The sequence below is a fragment of the Opisthorchis viverrini genome (assembly GCF_000715545.1).
Source record: "Opisthorchis viverrini unplaced genomic scaffold opera_v5_46, whole genome shotgun sequence".
Taxonomy (NCBI): domain Eukaryota; kingdom Metazoa; phylum Platyhelminthes; class Trematoda; order Opisthorchiida; family Opisthorchiidae; genus Opisthorchis; species Opisthorchis viverrini.
Genome location: NW_008751703.1, coordinates 1015371 through 1032609, shown reverse-complemented (window position 1 = coordinate 1032609; position 17239 = coordinate 1015371). Strand labels below are relative to the sequence as shown.

Below are 17239 nucleotides of genomic sequence, written 5' to 3'. Positions count from 1 at the left end.
CGATCACTACAACCTAGTTACTGTTATCAACCTTCTCAAACGTTCAGACAGCAAGACTGATAGCCCAATTGACCATTGACCAAAGTTGGACTCTGCAGTAGTCCTTTGTAGGCTGGGCTAGCACAATCATATCGAATGACCACACACAGAGATCCCATCCAAGGGACTTCCAAATGTTGACCGCCCTGAAAGGATTACGTGTTCCGTCTAACAACGGTTTTGTTGGATAGATGGGAAAGGCTCAACCAGCACAATAGACCGGAAAATTGCGGGAATTTCAAACCAGTACACCCAAACAGAAATAATAACTTTCCCAGGAAACACTGAGTAGGTTGGTAGTTGATGTCGAGTTAAAGCAAACAAAAATACTAGGTGCCAACCCGGTTTAAGGATCCGAATTGACTTGATTCGATGTTCGATTGCAACTGTGCAACCGATCAGCATACTAGACTATAAGGTGAGAGGAAATCACCCTGTTTTTCTATAAGATTTGATGGAGAATTGACAAACGACCAATTTGTCGATGTCCATACGTCCAGGACTTCGTGCTTAACATACAAAATTCATGCACTTTGCGTGTTGAGGAAATGTGAGGACTAGATGGACAGCACTGATAAAAGTGATACAACGAATGAGAGAAAGTAACAGACTCCAGTCGGACTAAAGAAAGGTCCCAAAGCAAGAGACATAGACGGAGGATATACCGGTTCCTCTGCTAGGTTTACTGTCACTTTTCACAGGGCCTTTCAAGCCACTGCGAACGGTGCGCATCCCATAAATCGTATTAACATATCAGAACCGGATCGAAGTAGGTCTCTGATATCCAGCAATGTGTAACGTTTGGACCGTTGGGCGCGATACCTCGGAGAACAAATTGGTTGACCACCTGCTCCCTTTGATCCGGACTATCGGAATTTGACAGAAAGTTGGACTGCGAATGTGGCGGCATGCGATACATTGATCAGTGAGAATCAAGCGATATTCCGATCGGGTTGAGGCTTATCAACCACACAGCCATACTTCGTCAGGGGTTAGAGCAACCTCTCGTGTGCAGACGACCCAGAATACTGGTGTTCTTTGACTCATAGGACGTATTCTATTCTATCCACCATTCATCGCCCTGACCATATTTGCTCACCAGAGGATGTCCCAGTCCACATATTCACACACTTCTGAATGTTGGAGTGGAGAGTGGGCCCTTCAGGAACTTCCCTACAAAATACGTGTCCCTCAAGGGTATCCACTCTCCCCAATGCTGTTTAACGCCATAAAAGAGAGATCAAACTGGGCTCCAAGTGAGTCCCCATTAAGACCAAATTGTTATGCAAATGGGTGCATAAGTCTAATTTCGTGCTATTTGGGTAGAATAAAAGGTTGACGGAAACTCGAGAAATGCGCCTATTGACGGCCCCAAGAGGGTCAAAACCGTCGTGGGCTGTCGAAGAGCTTGGACAACCTTGTGATCAGTGTATTACGTCCATACGATGTATCGCGATATCTCGAATAGCGTACCAACTGAAATGTGAGCCGGTCTAGTGCAGCACATTCAGCTGAGAACATCATAAATGAAAGTGAGTCTTCCGTCAAAACTAAAAGGAGGACTCCCAAATTCTCTGTGGTCTTAAACGATCTCCATCCACAAACGACATACAATGAATAAACGACCTTCTGGCTCTCAGTTTGAGTTCACAACAAAGGAACCATAAATAGTGGTTAGTTGGCTCACCACTATCTTCTCTCGATTTTTTCGGTCGTGTCCAATGGATACACAAACCTCCAGAACTAAAACCTTGACCCACCTTTAATCCACCTTTGATCCACCTTTAATTATTAATAATAATAATTTCACTGATTCTGTTTCAAGGGTGGGTTTGCTGACTTTCCAGGTCGTGAGGATGGCATTCCGAAGATCCTGGATCTTTACCTCACCACCAAACTTACTACCTGCATCTCTCCGTCCCCCTAGGATCTTCAGCCAATACCTTGATTACGCCCCTTCTGGACGTGGTTTCTAACGGCAATTTTTATCCTATTCCCGGGGCATGCGGGCTTCACAATGATGCATGAACACACTCTGAAATTCACGCAGGGTCACATCAACGCACCTGTTCAATGCTTATAAGTGTTCCGGTCAGAAACATCTGCGGTTACCACTAGGGTGGTTGAGGTGACTAATTATCTCCAATAGTTGGAAAGAGATGTTATGCACCTTTCGTCTCCAGCTGTCGCGCTAAAAATACGACACCGGAATTCATCGACTACTGGTTTATTCAGCAGTCAGTCATAACAGAAAACCAGTGATGAGAGAAAAACAAAAGAATAGGAAAAATTACACTACTATTTGAAACCTGCTATGTGGAGGACGAACAAACATCCTACACACAGTAGAGGTTATCCATTCTTAATTTATTTTACTGTGGCTATCGGCTATGAGAGGATGAGTCGGTCTCTTAGATACCTTGAGTCACAGCTTTCCAAGAGCAAAAGTTTAAGAGTGAGTAGGAAGATTAGTGCAAATGGGAGGAGTTACTTAATCGGTGAGTAGGCTGTGGTAAATGCAGCATACAAACTGGTTGCGCTGGGCCAATATTCAGAATCAAAGACATTATGAAGTGGGTAATTCATTTGCACACGTCGCTTTTTAACCAATCTCAACACGACACGAGTACTCAACTAATGTGTATTTTGTTTGTTCACCTGGAGTAACGAAGAAGAGCACCACAGAAGATTGGTGTCGCACTACGGGTGGGGGCGACAAGCGTACTTCGCTAATACTCAAAACTGCAATACCTCAAGTGACCTGATTTGCATCAGCCAACATTTACAAATCATTGAAAAATCACTTTGGACAGTTGTGCCCCGATAAACATAATCATCTGTTGTGGGATAGGATGTTATATCACTACTCTATGATTTGACTTCAAACTTTCTTCAAAACTTCTTTCTAGTCGCCAACAACAAGTTGCCCAATTTTATGAACTGATCTAAAGCCTTTATAATCGGATCCTCTCGAAAATTATCCACATATCACATGAAATAGATTTGTTAAGAACGGGCGTATTTTTCTGTATACTTAGGGGTGCTACATGACCCCATCTTTTTGGGTGCTGCGGTTTAGTTGCCGATTTGAAAGAAGGACTTGTTGTGAGTCGAATTCGTCATACCGGAAGCCTCAGTGGTAGATGCTATTTTGTTAAAATGACGGAGGCCGTAATAACAAGAGGGAACTACGTGTCCAAAACGCCGACTTACTTGTCGAACTGCCCAGCGAACCCTGTACCGTAGATCACTGAGGCGAGTAAAAAAGCAGTGGACCAGAGCATCTGAGGTAGACACGTTGGCGAAGGTACGGATCTCTTCGCGAAGTCTGCAAATAAGCTGCATATTACGCTGAGACTGATTGCGAATGGCGTTAGAACCAACAGTGTTGCGCCCTGATGACTCGAATCGATCTACGGAAAAAAATACAAGAAAGTTTTCAGGAGTGTACGTGGAACGGACACGAGTCTCAAGAAGGATATAATATTGGAAGTAAATATTATCAACGGAGGTGCATGACGTCATCTGAGCGTAAGATCCTTACCAGCATCTGATTTTTTTCTAGCACGTAGACAGAAGGGTCAGTAACCAACAGGACAACTGTTCAGGCAAACATATTTCAGGTGTTCAAGCAAATGTTGCGACAATCACCTGGGAATCGTGAGATGTGCACTGCTGAAGGTTACCAACAATGGAGCTAACGTATAGGCATTGTCGGATTCTATGCGAAGGTTGGTCTTACTTGCCATGACATACTCCGATATTGAATACCGAACAACTAACTCACAAGCCCAGTGTCCTCCGCCGACTTCGTTTACCTAACGAGAGAAGGGTCAGTAACCAACAGGACAACTGTTCAGGCAAACATATTTCAGGTGTTCAAGCAAATGTTGCGACAATCACCTGGGAATCGTGAGATGTGCACTGCTGAAGGTTACCAACAATGGAGCTAACGTATAGGCATTGTCGGATTCTATGCGAAGGTTGGTCTTACTTGCCATGACATACTCCGATATTGAATACCGAACAACTAACTCACAAGCCCAGTGTCCTCCGCCGACTTCGTTTAACCTAACGAGGACACAAATACTATGCTAAAATAACGTTAGGATAGCTATCAACGAATTCGCTGTGGCATTTTCACCCGCTCACCCTTACCCAGTGGAACTGACAGATATTTGACTTTTCTAGAAAGACAAAAATCCACTGTGCTGTGCAGAAGGGATGGGTTCCTACACTTCAAAATTCCTAGAAAAGGTTCTACAGCTTACGTTTTGAAGAACGAGATATAAATAGGAAACAAAAAAAACAAGCACAAGCTATAAACAAAGTTTCACTGTCATCTATGACACTTGTATTAAGCTTTCATCAAATGTTCTGATTAGATGAATTCCTTCGCGATCCATGCAAATAAAAGGAATTCGTTGTTATTTTGTACAGGAACTGTGAAAGAAAACTGAGAACGAAGAGCAGGTGATATAAATGGAGCTCGGATCAAAAGAACAATCGATCTAATCGAACCTGGATGTCCGGATTCATCCACCAACAAAGGAATGAACTCTTCCTGCACGATATCTAGATTTCTAAGAGTATCGTACAGCAGATATTCACAAAGACACTGAACGGGAAGCAGTTCGAATTCAGGTCCACTCGATTCCACCAATCGCATGAGCCAGGGTTGCGCAGAAACACAGGTCAGTGCTGGTTAGATAGGGGAATTGAGAGGGGAAAACATGGCAAGTGAAAGAATTGTTGGATGAAACTGTCTGCCGAAAATGAAACATCAAAGCTGGTACACTCGGAAAACTGAGGTAAGTATGGCACATTGATGTCATACCGATTTAGTCCAAGAGAGTAACCCACAGTATAAGACCTACTAGATCGACCTATGACAAACCAATGCACTGCATAACAGAATAGTTAAAATGAACCAAGCGAGAATGTCCGGTTGAGCTACGATCCACCTCTCGGTAATCGATAATAACCAAACTAAGCACACGGTTGGCGAAAGCGAAGTCGTCAACAAGAGTACCCTAGGATGAAAAATGGAATGTCAAGCGGATGTGGCGCACTTTGGACATTACCAAAATCCTATTGGTGACGTGACTTATGAGGAAAATATGGACAAAGTACAACTAAGAAGGAACTTTTCAATGGGGATCTTTCCACAAAGGGAAATAACATACCCACTCAGTGACGGCTACGTTAGAGACCACCACAAAAGATCCACGTTGTGGCCCTCAACCACGTGCCAGAATCAACAGATCAACAAAATATGATAAAAACTAATAACACCATATAGCTTCCAACCAGTAATCCGCCCGAAAGGAATATACAATAAAACACGAATAAGGTCAAAACATAAGGTCAACTTTACATTGATTGCGGAGTAATTCGAGCAGAAAATCTGGGTGCCGGCATCGCCAAAGTCGCCGGCTAAGTTCAAGTTTTCCAGCCAAAAATTGAAAATTCTCCAGCACATCAGGAGGCGGTAGACGACAAGGCCCGCGGGGATTGTTATGCACTAGTCGACCCACGAGTTTGGATGTGTCCGGCGTGACAACGACCGGTGTGAAAGGAGCGTTACCGGCGTTATCCGGAGGATTTAACAACATTGTTTCTAATCGTATTATCAACTGTAGTTCCAGTTCAGCGTTCTGTAAAAGATAATCGGAAAAGTGCCCAATAGAAAGTGCTAGCAAACACTGCTTGAGAGAAAACCTCCTAGGACTGGCCATCTTATAATAAACAGATCTTCAAATCAGTGCAACTTTATAGCTGTCCTCAGTAATGACCAACCATAAGGAACGATCCAATATGTACTTATTTTTGAGGCGACTTGATCGACCATATACTTAGCAATGATAATAACGCGAATCTTAACCTAGCTCATAAAATAAGGGATTATCAGAACTAAGACGACACTATAGTTCACATTTTTCTCCCAAAAAAAACATGAATGAATCAGCAGTGAATTCAGGTTCGGGCGATATCACCGCGTAACACACTGCTGAAAACAGCGGGAGACGCATCTTAAGACAGCATGTGATAATGCGGGACTGCCAGTTTGATTTCTGAGTGAGGGTGAGTGAACTTAATTAAAAAAGCTTCTTGTACCAGCGACACTGAAACTTTGGCTTCACGGCTCAATGGTAATCGCAGTGAGCAGTGAAGACGGAGTAGAATTATCGTTTGTACCACGTAAACCGGTGAGTTATCCGATGATTCACGATGTACCAATCGAGCACTTTTGGTATAGATGTTGGCTTGCATTCTGTTGTATCGTGGGTGGTTGTCTGTTGGTTACGCCTGCACTGAACATGCCAGACTATGCGATAAGGAGAGGACAGGGAACCCCGGACACGGCTGTATTGTCAGTAAAAGCATACAGAGCTTCTGCGTAAATATATATAGGATGACTACAGGGCCAAATATGGCCGTTCACTTGTTCGTTCTGTACAGTCAATGGCGGTGTTTCGGTCGTGAACAATTTAAGCCCCACTCCACTGGTCTTGCTAAGCCGTGTTTGGTGAGCTCCGCCGACGCACCTGCTACCGAAACGTGTCGTACAGATGATGACCTTGGGGATGCACCACTTTCTGCACATGTTCATTTTTCATGTATGGGCGCGTACTGACACATTCCATACTCTCGGTATACGTCCTCCCTGGCTCGCATTCCACGAACGAAACAGAAAGTGCCTTGGGTGTCAACAAGTACGCCAGCAATACTCAGATATGAGGGAGGTATGCGGACGTATTTTCTCTGCTACAAAGGGACTGAACTTTGTCGCGATACGGCGGTTTGCGTAACCCTGTGACCCATTGAGCTATACTGGGGGTTTCACTTTGATATCCACAGAGCTTCTGATACCAGGTATGTACACGGATAAACGTTTGACGAACACAGTCTCCTGCATTTACTCTTTATGGCTGGACCATGCTCTTTAAAAATAAACAATAGTGTTAGTGTAGCGGCGAATACTACTGAAGGGGTATGCGAGTAATATGTGGTTTACTCGTAACTCCGCCTCGCGTCCAATGGAAGGTGGAGTTTATCACGGAACTCGTGGAACTGCTGTGCAGCGCTCGTTTACAATTGCGTGACAGTCAATGAATATCTACGAAAGTTCAGTTAGACGCGTGAAAATGGCCATTTTTTGAAAACAAGGTGCATATGGGACGTTTACGTTACACTCCAATAGTTTGTAAGTGTTTGGTTGATGTTTACTAATAAACTACTCCGAAGCGAAGGCTTTTCCTCGTTACAGTAATGGTAGCAGTATGCTAGCACCCATGAATCAGCATTGAATTCAGGATCGGTCGATATCACCGCGTAACACACTGCTGTAAACAGCGTGGGACGCATCTTAAGACAGCATGTGATAATGCGGGACTGCCAGTTTGATTTCTGAGTGAGGGTGAGTGAACTTAATTAAAAAAGCTTCTTGTACCAGCGACACTGAAACTTTGGCTTCACGGCTCAATGGTAATCGCAGTGAGCAGTGAAGACGGAGTAGAATTATCGTTTGTACCACGTAAACCGGTGAGTTATCCGATGATTCACGATGTACCAATCGAGCACTTTTGGTATAGATGTTGGCTTGCATTCTGTTGTATCGTGGGTGGTTGTCTGTTGGTTACGCCTGCACTGAACATGCCAGACTATGCGATAAGGAGAGGACAGGGAACCCCGGACACGGCTGTATTGTCAGTAAAAGCATACAGAGCTTCTGCGTAAATATATATAGGATGACTACAGGGCCAAATATGGCCGTTCACTTGTTCGTTCTGTACAGTCAATGGCGGTGTTTCGGTCGTGAACAATTTAAGCCCCACTCCACTGGTCTTGCTAAGCCGTGTTTGGTGAGCTCCGCCGACGCACCTGCTACCGAAACGTGTCGTACAGATGATGACCTTGGGGATGCACCACTTTCTGCACATGTTCATTTTTCATGTATGGGCGCGTACTGACACATTCCATACTCTCGGTATACGTCCTCCCTGGCTCGCATTCCACGAACGAAACAGAAAGTGCCTTGGGTGTCAACAAGTACGCCAGCAATACTCAGATATGAGGGAGGTATGCGGACGTATTTTCTCTGCTACAAAGGGACTGAACTTTGTCGCGATACGGCGGTTTGCGTAACCCTGTGACCCATTGAGCTATACTGGGGGTTTCACTTTGATATCCACAGAGCTTCTGATACCAGGTATGTACACGGATAAACGTTTGACGAACACAGTCTCCTGCATTTACTCTTTATGGCTGGACCATGCTCTTCAAAAATAAACAATAGTATTAGTGTAGCGGCGAATACTACTGAAGGGGTATGCGAGTAATATGTGGTTTACTCGTAACTCCGCCTCGCGTCCAATGGAAGGTGGAGTTTATCACGGAACTCGTGGAACTGCTGTGCAGCGCTCGTTTACAATTGCGTGACAGTCAATGAATATCTACGAAAGTTCAGTTAGACGCGTGAAAATGGCCATTTTTTGAAAACAAGGTGCATATGGGACGTTTACGTTACACTCCAATAGTTTGTAAGTGTTTGGTTGATGTTTACTAATAAACTACTCCGAAGCGAAGGCTTTTCCTCGTTACAGTAATGGTAGCAGTATGCTAGCACCCACTCGGTGCTTCGTGGACCGTGATTGTCTCGTTGACTAGGTGTAGGCGACCTGTCAGTATCCTAGTACAATCATGAACCTCAAACAAAGATACTGGTGTCATCAGCGGCAGACACCGGTGACAAGACAGCTCATTTAGCGCTACTGAGACCCATATGGGCGGTTTGGACAGAAGACACACGGAAAACGGAGAACGCCTACCCATATGTATGTCAACCACAGAGTGTGCCTTTGTAGTGCCAATTTCTGGAAAAGTGGGGAATGCTTAACTAAGTGATGCTCAACACAGAACCAACCCCGAAGACGAATAAAGCACATAACCGTTAGTTAACAGTAGCGAGTCGCTCACTACCCGTCGCCATTCTCGGGATTTCCGCGTCAATTCCGATCATGTAATTGTCCGTTTCTCTTGTCCAAAACCTAATACCAACGTCTCCGTGCTGCGAATTAACGAACACCGGAGACTTAATGAGGAAATGTTTAGCTCCGGTACGATTTAGACACGGAACGTTCCCTAGGGTAGTGACAGATGCGTAGAACGCAGCCCATCGTTCGATGGGTGCGGACGGCGTGTAGCAGAAGGCCTGTGAGCGAAGATACATTACGATGGCTGTGTACACGAACTCCTGCGAGCACGTACGAGTATGCGGCAAGCTTTCACCAGAGTTCACCAGGTCCAACAGTGCAAGACAAAGCTGCCCACTCTCACCTTTACTCTTCAACTTGATGTTCTTCTTGAAACTTCTCTGCTTGCCTCTGAAACCTCTGGGGTTGAATGGCTCCCGGAAGGTTCATTCACAGACATTGAGTATACAGACGACATTGTTCTGGGTGGGACCAAGTGGGGTCCAAGCCAAAACTCATGCTTACAGAAAAAGTGACCAACGTAGTAGATAAACTCGTTCGACTGGATAACTGTATAAGTTCCGGTAGATTGGCTGGAAATGAGATTACTTGTCGAATCGGGAAATACAGAGCAGCTTTCGCCAAACCAAGACAAATATGATGCCCATGCGACGTCAGTTTGCCTATCAAGAACAAAGTACCCAATGCGGCACTGCCATCCATACTGCCTTAAGGATCAGGGGTGTCACGCGCAAGGGATATCCGAGACATCAGTGTTTCACCGTCGGTGCCTCCTTAGTATTGGTCGGGTCTGGTGGGAACATCAGATTAGTCCTGCTGAGGTATGGCAGACTATCCAAGGAAGAGGGAATTCCTCCACGATTCGTGAATTATCCAAGCGCCATAAGTTACGCCGGTTAGGACATGTATTCTGCATGTCGCAAGACGGTCTGTCTCGCAAACATCTTTTCACCCAACCATAGGTTGAGCAAATGTGACCGAGAAGAGGAGAATCTATAAACTGGCAAAGAAGTATGAAAAGGCTAACCAGTAGACTGAGACAGGTGGACGACTGTCGCCTCTAGGTGGGGAATGCTTGGCTATCAAGTACACGGACTAACTGAACATGCTATCGCCTCTAACGCTTTGGTGTATGTCTCACACTCTCCAACTCCCCGGTGGCTGAAACTGTAGCCAAACTGGAACCGATGTGCCTATGGCACACAGTTTATAGCTGATAAATTGAAATAACTGATACCTCCGGTACAGACCAGCCAACATCAATCAAGCACCAGATCTCCGATAGAACAATGGGTTTCTTTGTTTCTGTAGTATTGTTCCGGATGGTAGTTACTGGTGAGTGTGATAGTCTTGGAGTTGAACTGCTTGGTTCCTCCTTTGTACTGCACCAGTAGGGCATAGCGGTCTAGATGTTGTAGCATAAAATCAGTAGGCCACTTCCATTGAAGTCACCTATGATAACTATTTCCTGTTTTTGGTGGTGGTCCCACCATTCAGTGGCGTTCTTCCAGTAGACGGACTTAGTCTGCGCCATTTCCAGGGTCTTGCTGGACTTCCCAACCCTTGTCTTTGCATAAAGCCATCAGACTTCCGTTTTAGTGCTTCTTGGAGTATTATGGCAGATGAGGTCCAGGGTCCGACATGTTATTGTAGTTGCGTGCGAATAGGTTTGGGTATCTATAGAGGAAAATGTCGGTAGCCCAGGTAGTGTACATGGTGGTTGTTGGCTTGTTCGCTGAGCTGGGCAATTTGATTGCAAACGGTTCATCACCAATCGAGGTGACATCATCAGTGCGTTATTGGGGAGTGTAGTAGTGCGTAGCGGTGGGTTGGTGGTTGTGCTATGCGAGTTCACTGAGCCCGCTGAAGTCCGTCTTCTTCTTGGTCTGCTGCGTCCTTGCAATATAAGAACACGGGCCTTCAATCCTGATATGAGCTTTAGTACAGTATCGTCTTGCCGCGATTGGGTTCCGAACGCGACATCCACCATTCAGTGGCGTTCTTCCAGTAGACGGACTTAGTCTGCGCCATTTCCAGGATCTTGCTGGACTTCCCAACCCTTGTCTTTGCATAAAGCCATCAAACTTCCGTTTTAGTGCTTCTTGGAGTATTATGGCAGATGAGGTCCAGGGTCCGACATGTTATTGTAGTTGCGTGCGAATAGGTTTGGGTATCTATAGAGGAAAATGTCGGTAGCCCAGGTAGTGTACATGGTGGTTGTTGGCTTGTTCGCTGAGCTGGGCAATTTGATTGCAAACGGTTCATCACCAATCGAGGTGACATCATCAGTGCGTTATTGGGGAGTGTAGTAGTGCGTAGCGGTGGGTTGGTGGTTGTGCTATGCGAGTTCACTGAGCCCGCTGAAGTCCGTCTTCTTCTTGGTCTGCTGCGTCCTTGCAACATAAGAACACGGGCCTTCAATCCTGATATGAGCTTTAGTACAGTATCGTCTTGCCGCGATTGGGTTCCTCGCGAACGCGACATGGCACCCTGGTAGCGGTCGGACGACTTGCCAACAGGTCTTTGCTGATGGGAAATGCAGAAACAGTTGGCAGTGTTGTGCTTCTTCTTCTCTTCCTCTACCCTTTTGGAAGGCGTATTGTAGGTCGTTGGCCAGGAACATGTACCAGCTAATCGGGCGTCTCGGTAGGGTCATCGATGGTGATCACGATATTCTTTGGTAGTAAGTTACAAAAAGGAATTTTTCATTAGATTCTGAATTCTAAAATCTGTCTTTTTGAATTCGGGTGTTAGTTGTCCTGAAATCGCCCTGGAAATGGAGCTTCCGTTTTAGTGCTTCTTGAGGGCATTGTGGCAGATGAGGTTCAGGGTCCTGTATATGTTATTTTAGTTGCACGCAATCCTGACGCCCTACCTTTATCGCGATACTCCCGACTGGAACGTCAGTTAACTACAAATCTTAGTAAAGAACCTCAGGAAGTTACCTACACCATGAGATCCGAGTTAGAGATAATACAGGCACACATTGTGTCCATCCGTTACAATGATATTCAGGCACTTTCCCGTAAAAATGAATTCCCCAATTCAGTGGTGCTCTCTGCACTGTTTTGCCCGCAAAAAGATAGATAATGTGAATGAGATAAACACATTTAAATATCACTAACTACTGCTGCAGCTTACCAAGCGCTCGGTTTCACGCACACTCGCATCCCACGCAGCACTGACAGATCGTGTGGAGCTGGTGAACTCTCTGCAACATATAATGCAGTAATGAGAAAGGCAATGTGATGGCAGGTTGAAGGTAGGTTGGATTCAAAAATATATGCAGACTGTCTACACTTGAATATGGTTGTGTTAAAATACAATACAATTAAACAGTGAAGTATGGTTGATGACTTTATTTGTACACAGCTGTGCACTATGCGGATGAAAGAGGCAGGTGAGTTACGAACTAAGTTTACGAAAAGTGAATTTCCGTGAACTGTGAGAAAGATGCTGTGTTTCGAAAGCGTCAAATCTTGAGGTGAAGGAACAAACCTGTATGACTACCAAATCTGCATTTCGTACCGGAGGCTCAATATACGCATGCCAGTTACGACAAACTACCGAAGACCTGCATTCGTATTCTCTATTCTTCTAGTGTAGCCATTTGGAACTCATCAGCATTGGTTATTACCGTCAACCGGTTTTGCAGTCAGGTAATGAGCGAGTCAAGGATACGCATTCGTATTTGCAAAATGCATGTGTGCATCTATTTTTTGAGGCCATTTCGTGACAAAACGATGCGATGTAGCGTTGACAGATGAACTTTGAGGCAAATCAGAGACGAGGTATGTGGCACCGCGATTACGAAAGTCGATCGTTGATTTATCCGACACAAATTCTATCCAATAAATTGGACTACATATATGATTGCTAAGGAAAAAACACTGAGTTTTCTGCAGTCGTGATTTGAACTACAAACTGAGTTTCAAAAAGAAAGCGAGGATGCTTTTGCTCTAAACTTATATGAAACAGACAGAGCTAGTGGTTTTCTTTTTAGCTAATGAGCTTGATGATATCTGGAAACCCTCGGATTTCGTGAAGAAAGCCCTAGGACTGGTACTCAGCTGCGTCTCTCTAGCACGTTGGAGTTTGAATTTTCATATGAAATAAACTTTAGTCACCGGATAACGTGTGCTTTAATTGGAATGTATCGACGGTACGTGAATTTGGGGGACAGATGTGGTTAGGAAAACCCCAGGTTATGTTTACCTTGTTAACCTTAGTGTTGCCAGAAGCCACGGATACGATATTGACAAGATGCGCTGCCTATACGAACTGAGCGTGCTCCCACAGTAAAATATACCGTCTTTTTCACAGATTTTTGATATGCAACCATCTTTTAAATGCTGTCACCATTGTACTCGCCATGGTGAGAAAGCATTAAACATTCATTTACGAATCAAATGAGCCCGAGATTACTCAATGGGTCGAGCACGAATTGGCTGACCGGAAGGTTCGTGGTTCGAACCCAAACTCTGCATCTCGACTGCTTCTGTTTAGGCTTTGCAACTTGGTAATATCCCCGCCCCGTGCTTCCTTCAGGTGGCAGGGAAGCTAAGCACCGGAAGGGTGTTACAGCTGAACTATTATTTTTCCTAATTATCAATGAGATTTTTCCAAGGGTAAGGAGTCTAGTAGTTGGAGAATGAAAAGATTATCCAAACGATCACCTCGGACGCAAATAATGCTAATGTAACAAAAAATGGGAGAGTAGCTTTTTCCCCGTTTCATAGTTCCAATCAATGACTCGATTTTTTCGTAGTTCATTTTGTATGTTATACATAGTAACGACCCACAGTATGGTGTTTCAGCATACTGACAATATCACGATCCGCCGGGCAACTATTTAACCCGCTGATGAGTTGTTTATCAGCAAATCAAAATGGGAAAAACTAATCGAACGCACTGATGGTGTCCGGTAGCAACAATAAGTTCACAGTATTGTTAACTGCTCGGGCAGTGACAAAAAGGAGAACAACTATAGTTTCTTAAGTAGCAACTCAAGTTGCCTGATCAGAAAAGAGAATCAGGAAGAACAGCGCTGCAGATGAATCACTTAGGAGAATAGATGGTGGGAAAGAAAATGCGGTCAATGATTCTGATGCACGTGCCGCTATTTTGATAACTCAGATGAATCAGTGGCAAAAACACGAGGAAAATAACCTGCTTTGGCTAAACAGCATTATTTTGTTGGTTGATTCGTAACGGCACAAAGCAGTTGCCAGTAGATGGTGGGAAGTAACAAGGGTGATTAACATAGTTTCCCTATACCAACAGCGCATACATGACATAACCGACAAAGGCTGAAAGTCGAGGTAGAACATGAACGACGAAAATTTACCCCGTGATCACCATTTCCATTAGTCGTCGGATAGTTGGGTAGTTTGACCACAGATGGAAACCTAGACCAAGATAACGGGACAATGCCAGGTAAAAAAATGAGTTCTGAGCGTGAGTAAGTCTATGAACATGTTATTTGTAAGGCCAGACACATGTTACGTAATAGGCTAACAAGGAAAGCTGCCTGGATTATAGAGGGAATCATTCTGTGTTTCTGAAGACCGAATAAGTTTATACATACGTCAATAAGAAAACTCCCAGTCGTCAATTCAGGTAAACCGATAAACGGCAACACGTTGAAAAAGGTAGATCGCGCCAGGCGGAGCAGGGTAATGACGCTCGAGGCAAAATCACTCAATCTCCTGCCGAATGGAAGGACAGTCGCATTCTTTATTTCGCCTCAAGCACCACAGGGCTGCTGCAATGCTAACACCGGACTTAAGTCCCTCTAATCCTGTACAGATTTCAAGCATCCATGCTACGACCACTTTGCTCAACGCTGTTCAGCAAGACAGCTTTGAGCAGCGGTAAATTTCGATATCCTGAAAATCGCGATGGTACACACCCACTTAAAGGGGATTTGTATTGAGTTTATTCACCACAGCAACGTTAGTTTTGGCTAACGTTCTAACAAGGCTCCTGATGTCACAGATTCTTCGACATCCTACGATGGCAAGCAGAAACCCGAGCACCACGCGTCGTCTGGACACCGGGGCCGCTTTCACCACATCGTCAAACTCCGTCAGGTGTTAGAACAACGTCACACGTGCAGATGATTCAACTCTACGTCCAATTTTACCGACCGATTAGTGCTTTTAACAATCCCCCCCCCCAACAGCAAATGCCTGCGAAGTCCGTCAACATAATGCGGGTCTTATAGCCACATACTTCCGGCGGGTACGAAAATGCATGATGAGCTCTCCAAAAGAGCTCTTCTACAGGAAGTGATGTCCCGCAAGGACGCACACACACACACACACACACACCATTCCTCGTCACATGCGTCATCCATGAAATAACGGAGTGAACACTGGGTAAAGCGTAAGCAACGTGGAATAAAATGACCACATTTCCGCACACGCTTTGAACCTACAAAGTGCAAACGAACGATCCTCTGAGCATGACCTTGCAACTCAAGGAGAAGCCTTGCAAGTCGTGGAGACTTCTACACAACTCGGTGGTCGTGCTAGTTCTGACGGTTGCGTGTCTGAACAAGTAAGTAGCCGAACCTCTTCGAGCCTCTGCAGGCACATGACCTGAAGATGCCTCAGCTCGTTGAGCAACCAAATCTCGCAAGTGCCATTAGTGCCTGATAGCGCCGAAGAAGCAGTAGCGGCGTCATTAGAAAAAGGGTGTCCGATTGTGCAGCAGGTAGCTCAGTAACGAATGAAACATGCTGAAGCATCATCCATCGAGATGAGTTTCGTTCTCGCTGCCGCCTTCACCAGTGCGCAAACTGTGAGTCGGGCACTGTGTGAATTCGCATTAGGGTGCGATACACATCGAGTAGTTTGGGTGTTTTTGATGCGCGGCTTTCCAGTAACCGGTCCGCTGCAGTGCCCTGGATACGTTGCAAAAAATCGCGGATGACCATGTCAGTAACGCTAGTCTAGTTGGGCATTCGGAGGAATGGACAGCTCAAAAGTTTTACGATAAGCCAGCCCCAGGCTCTTTCCTCATTCACGCTTCTCTCCCCATAACCTGTAGGGCTTAGGCCATAATTCAAGGGAACCTGAGGTTAGGCGGCGGCGACACATCGATGTCACCACTTAACTTGCTGTCCAGAACAACAGTGATGTTGGAAAGAAAATGGAGATAACCGTTTGGGCGTCCATGATCGAGCGTTGTCGACATTTCACGAAGGGTCACGCAGTTGGGTTCGTCTGTTTCACCAAATTAATCGACTTTCTTCCTCGGTGTTTTGGTTTCCACGTTCAGTGATCTATATGCTGACATCTCACTTTCCGCGCCACAAAGTCGAATGAACAAATTTCAGTTTTTCGAATTACGGTGCGACTGATTTCAGCAAAAAACGGTCGACCACATGCTCAACAGACGATTGTAATATGACTCGTTTCCCACCACTGTGCTGGGACAGAATCAAGTTGCAGCGCGTTAGCCTACTTTATAGTGCACAGAGCAGAAATCACTGTCAAAGACAACGAAAAGTCCTGATAGTGGTAGGTACTACAGTCCGATTAACGCTTGTCACATCATCGAGGAATTGGTTTACAGGTTAAGCAAGGGTGGATAGCATAATACCGCTACCGCGAAAAACGCTTATTGCAAGAATATATAGACGGCTTGAAACCAAAAAGAGCAAATTTAATTAGTTCTCATGGTCTTTGCGTCAGTTCGCTTCGGCTACACTTGGAGAAAAGCATTCGCGAAAGAAAACCAATACTTTTATCCCCAGCAGTAACGGAAATTCTTCGAAAAGTGTGTCGTGTTTTTGTTACGCAGTGAGACCACACTCAAGGTATGAGAAGTCAAACATAGTCAAACCTGAAGTTGCATTCATTGACTGAATGACACCAACAAACTACAAGAGAACTGCTCTAAACAACGTTACATGATATCTCATGGTGACAAACAACCTACCACAGGTTTGTATACAATGCGCCGCCAAGACAACTGTCGTGGTGGAGACATGCCAATAGACCGAAGCGTAGGCGAGTTCCGCCAGTTCCCTGAAACACAATGGCAAACAGGATGAGAAAATACAACCGAATTTGTGTAGACAATAAGCAACCTTATTCGACGGAACACTGGAAAGTATTTCTCACGGTTGTAACAGCCCCGTAGTTGATACGGGGTAAATCTGACTAGCTGTATTACGGGAAAGGCTTCACACTCAT

The 17239-nt window shown here is 45.0% G+C and overlaps 1 protein-coding gene across 1 annotated transcript in view; it reads right to left on the bottom strand.

Moving 5' to 3' along the window:
- T265_03337 (hypothetical protein) overlaps nt 1–17239 on the bottom strand; it is a gene marked incomplete at both ends in the record, with an annotated part of 63358 nt that overhangs the window by 23968 nt on the left and 22151 nt on the right. Inside the window, 6 exons of the mRNA XM_009167798.1 lie at nt 3253–3452; nt 4561–4740; nt 5417–5696; nt 12177–12246; nt 14383–14443; nt 16983–17071. Of these exons, the coding sequence (XP_009166062.1) occupies nt 3253–3452; nt 4561–4740; nt 5417–5696; nt 12177–12246; nt 14383–14443; nt 16983–17071 (880 nt within the window). The remainder of the gene's footprint in view (nt 1–3252; nt 3453–4560; nt 4741–5416; nt 5697–12176; nt 12247–14382; nt 14444–16982; nt 17072–17239) is intronic.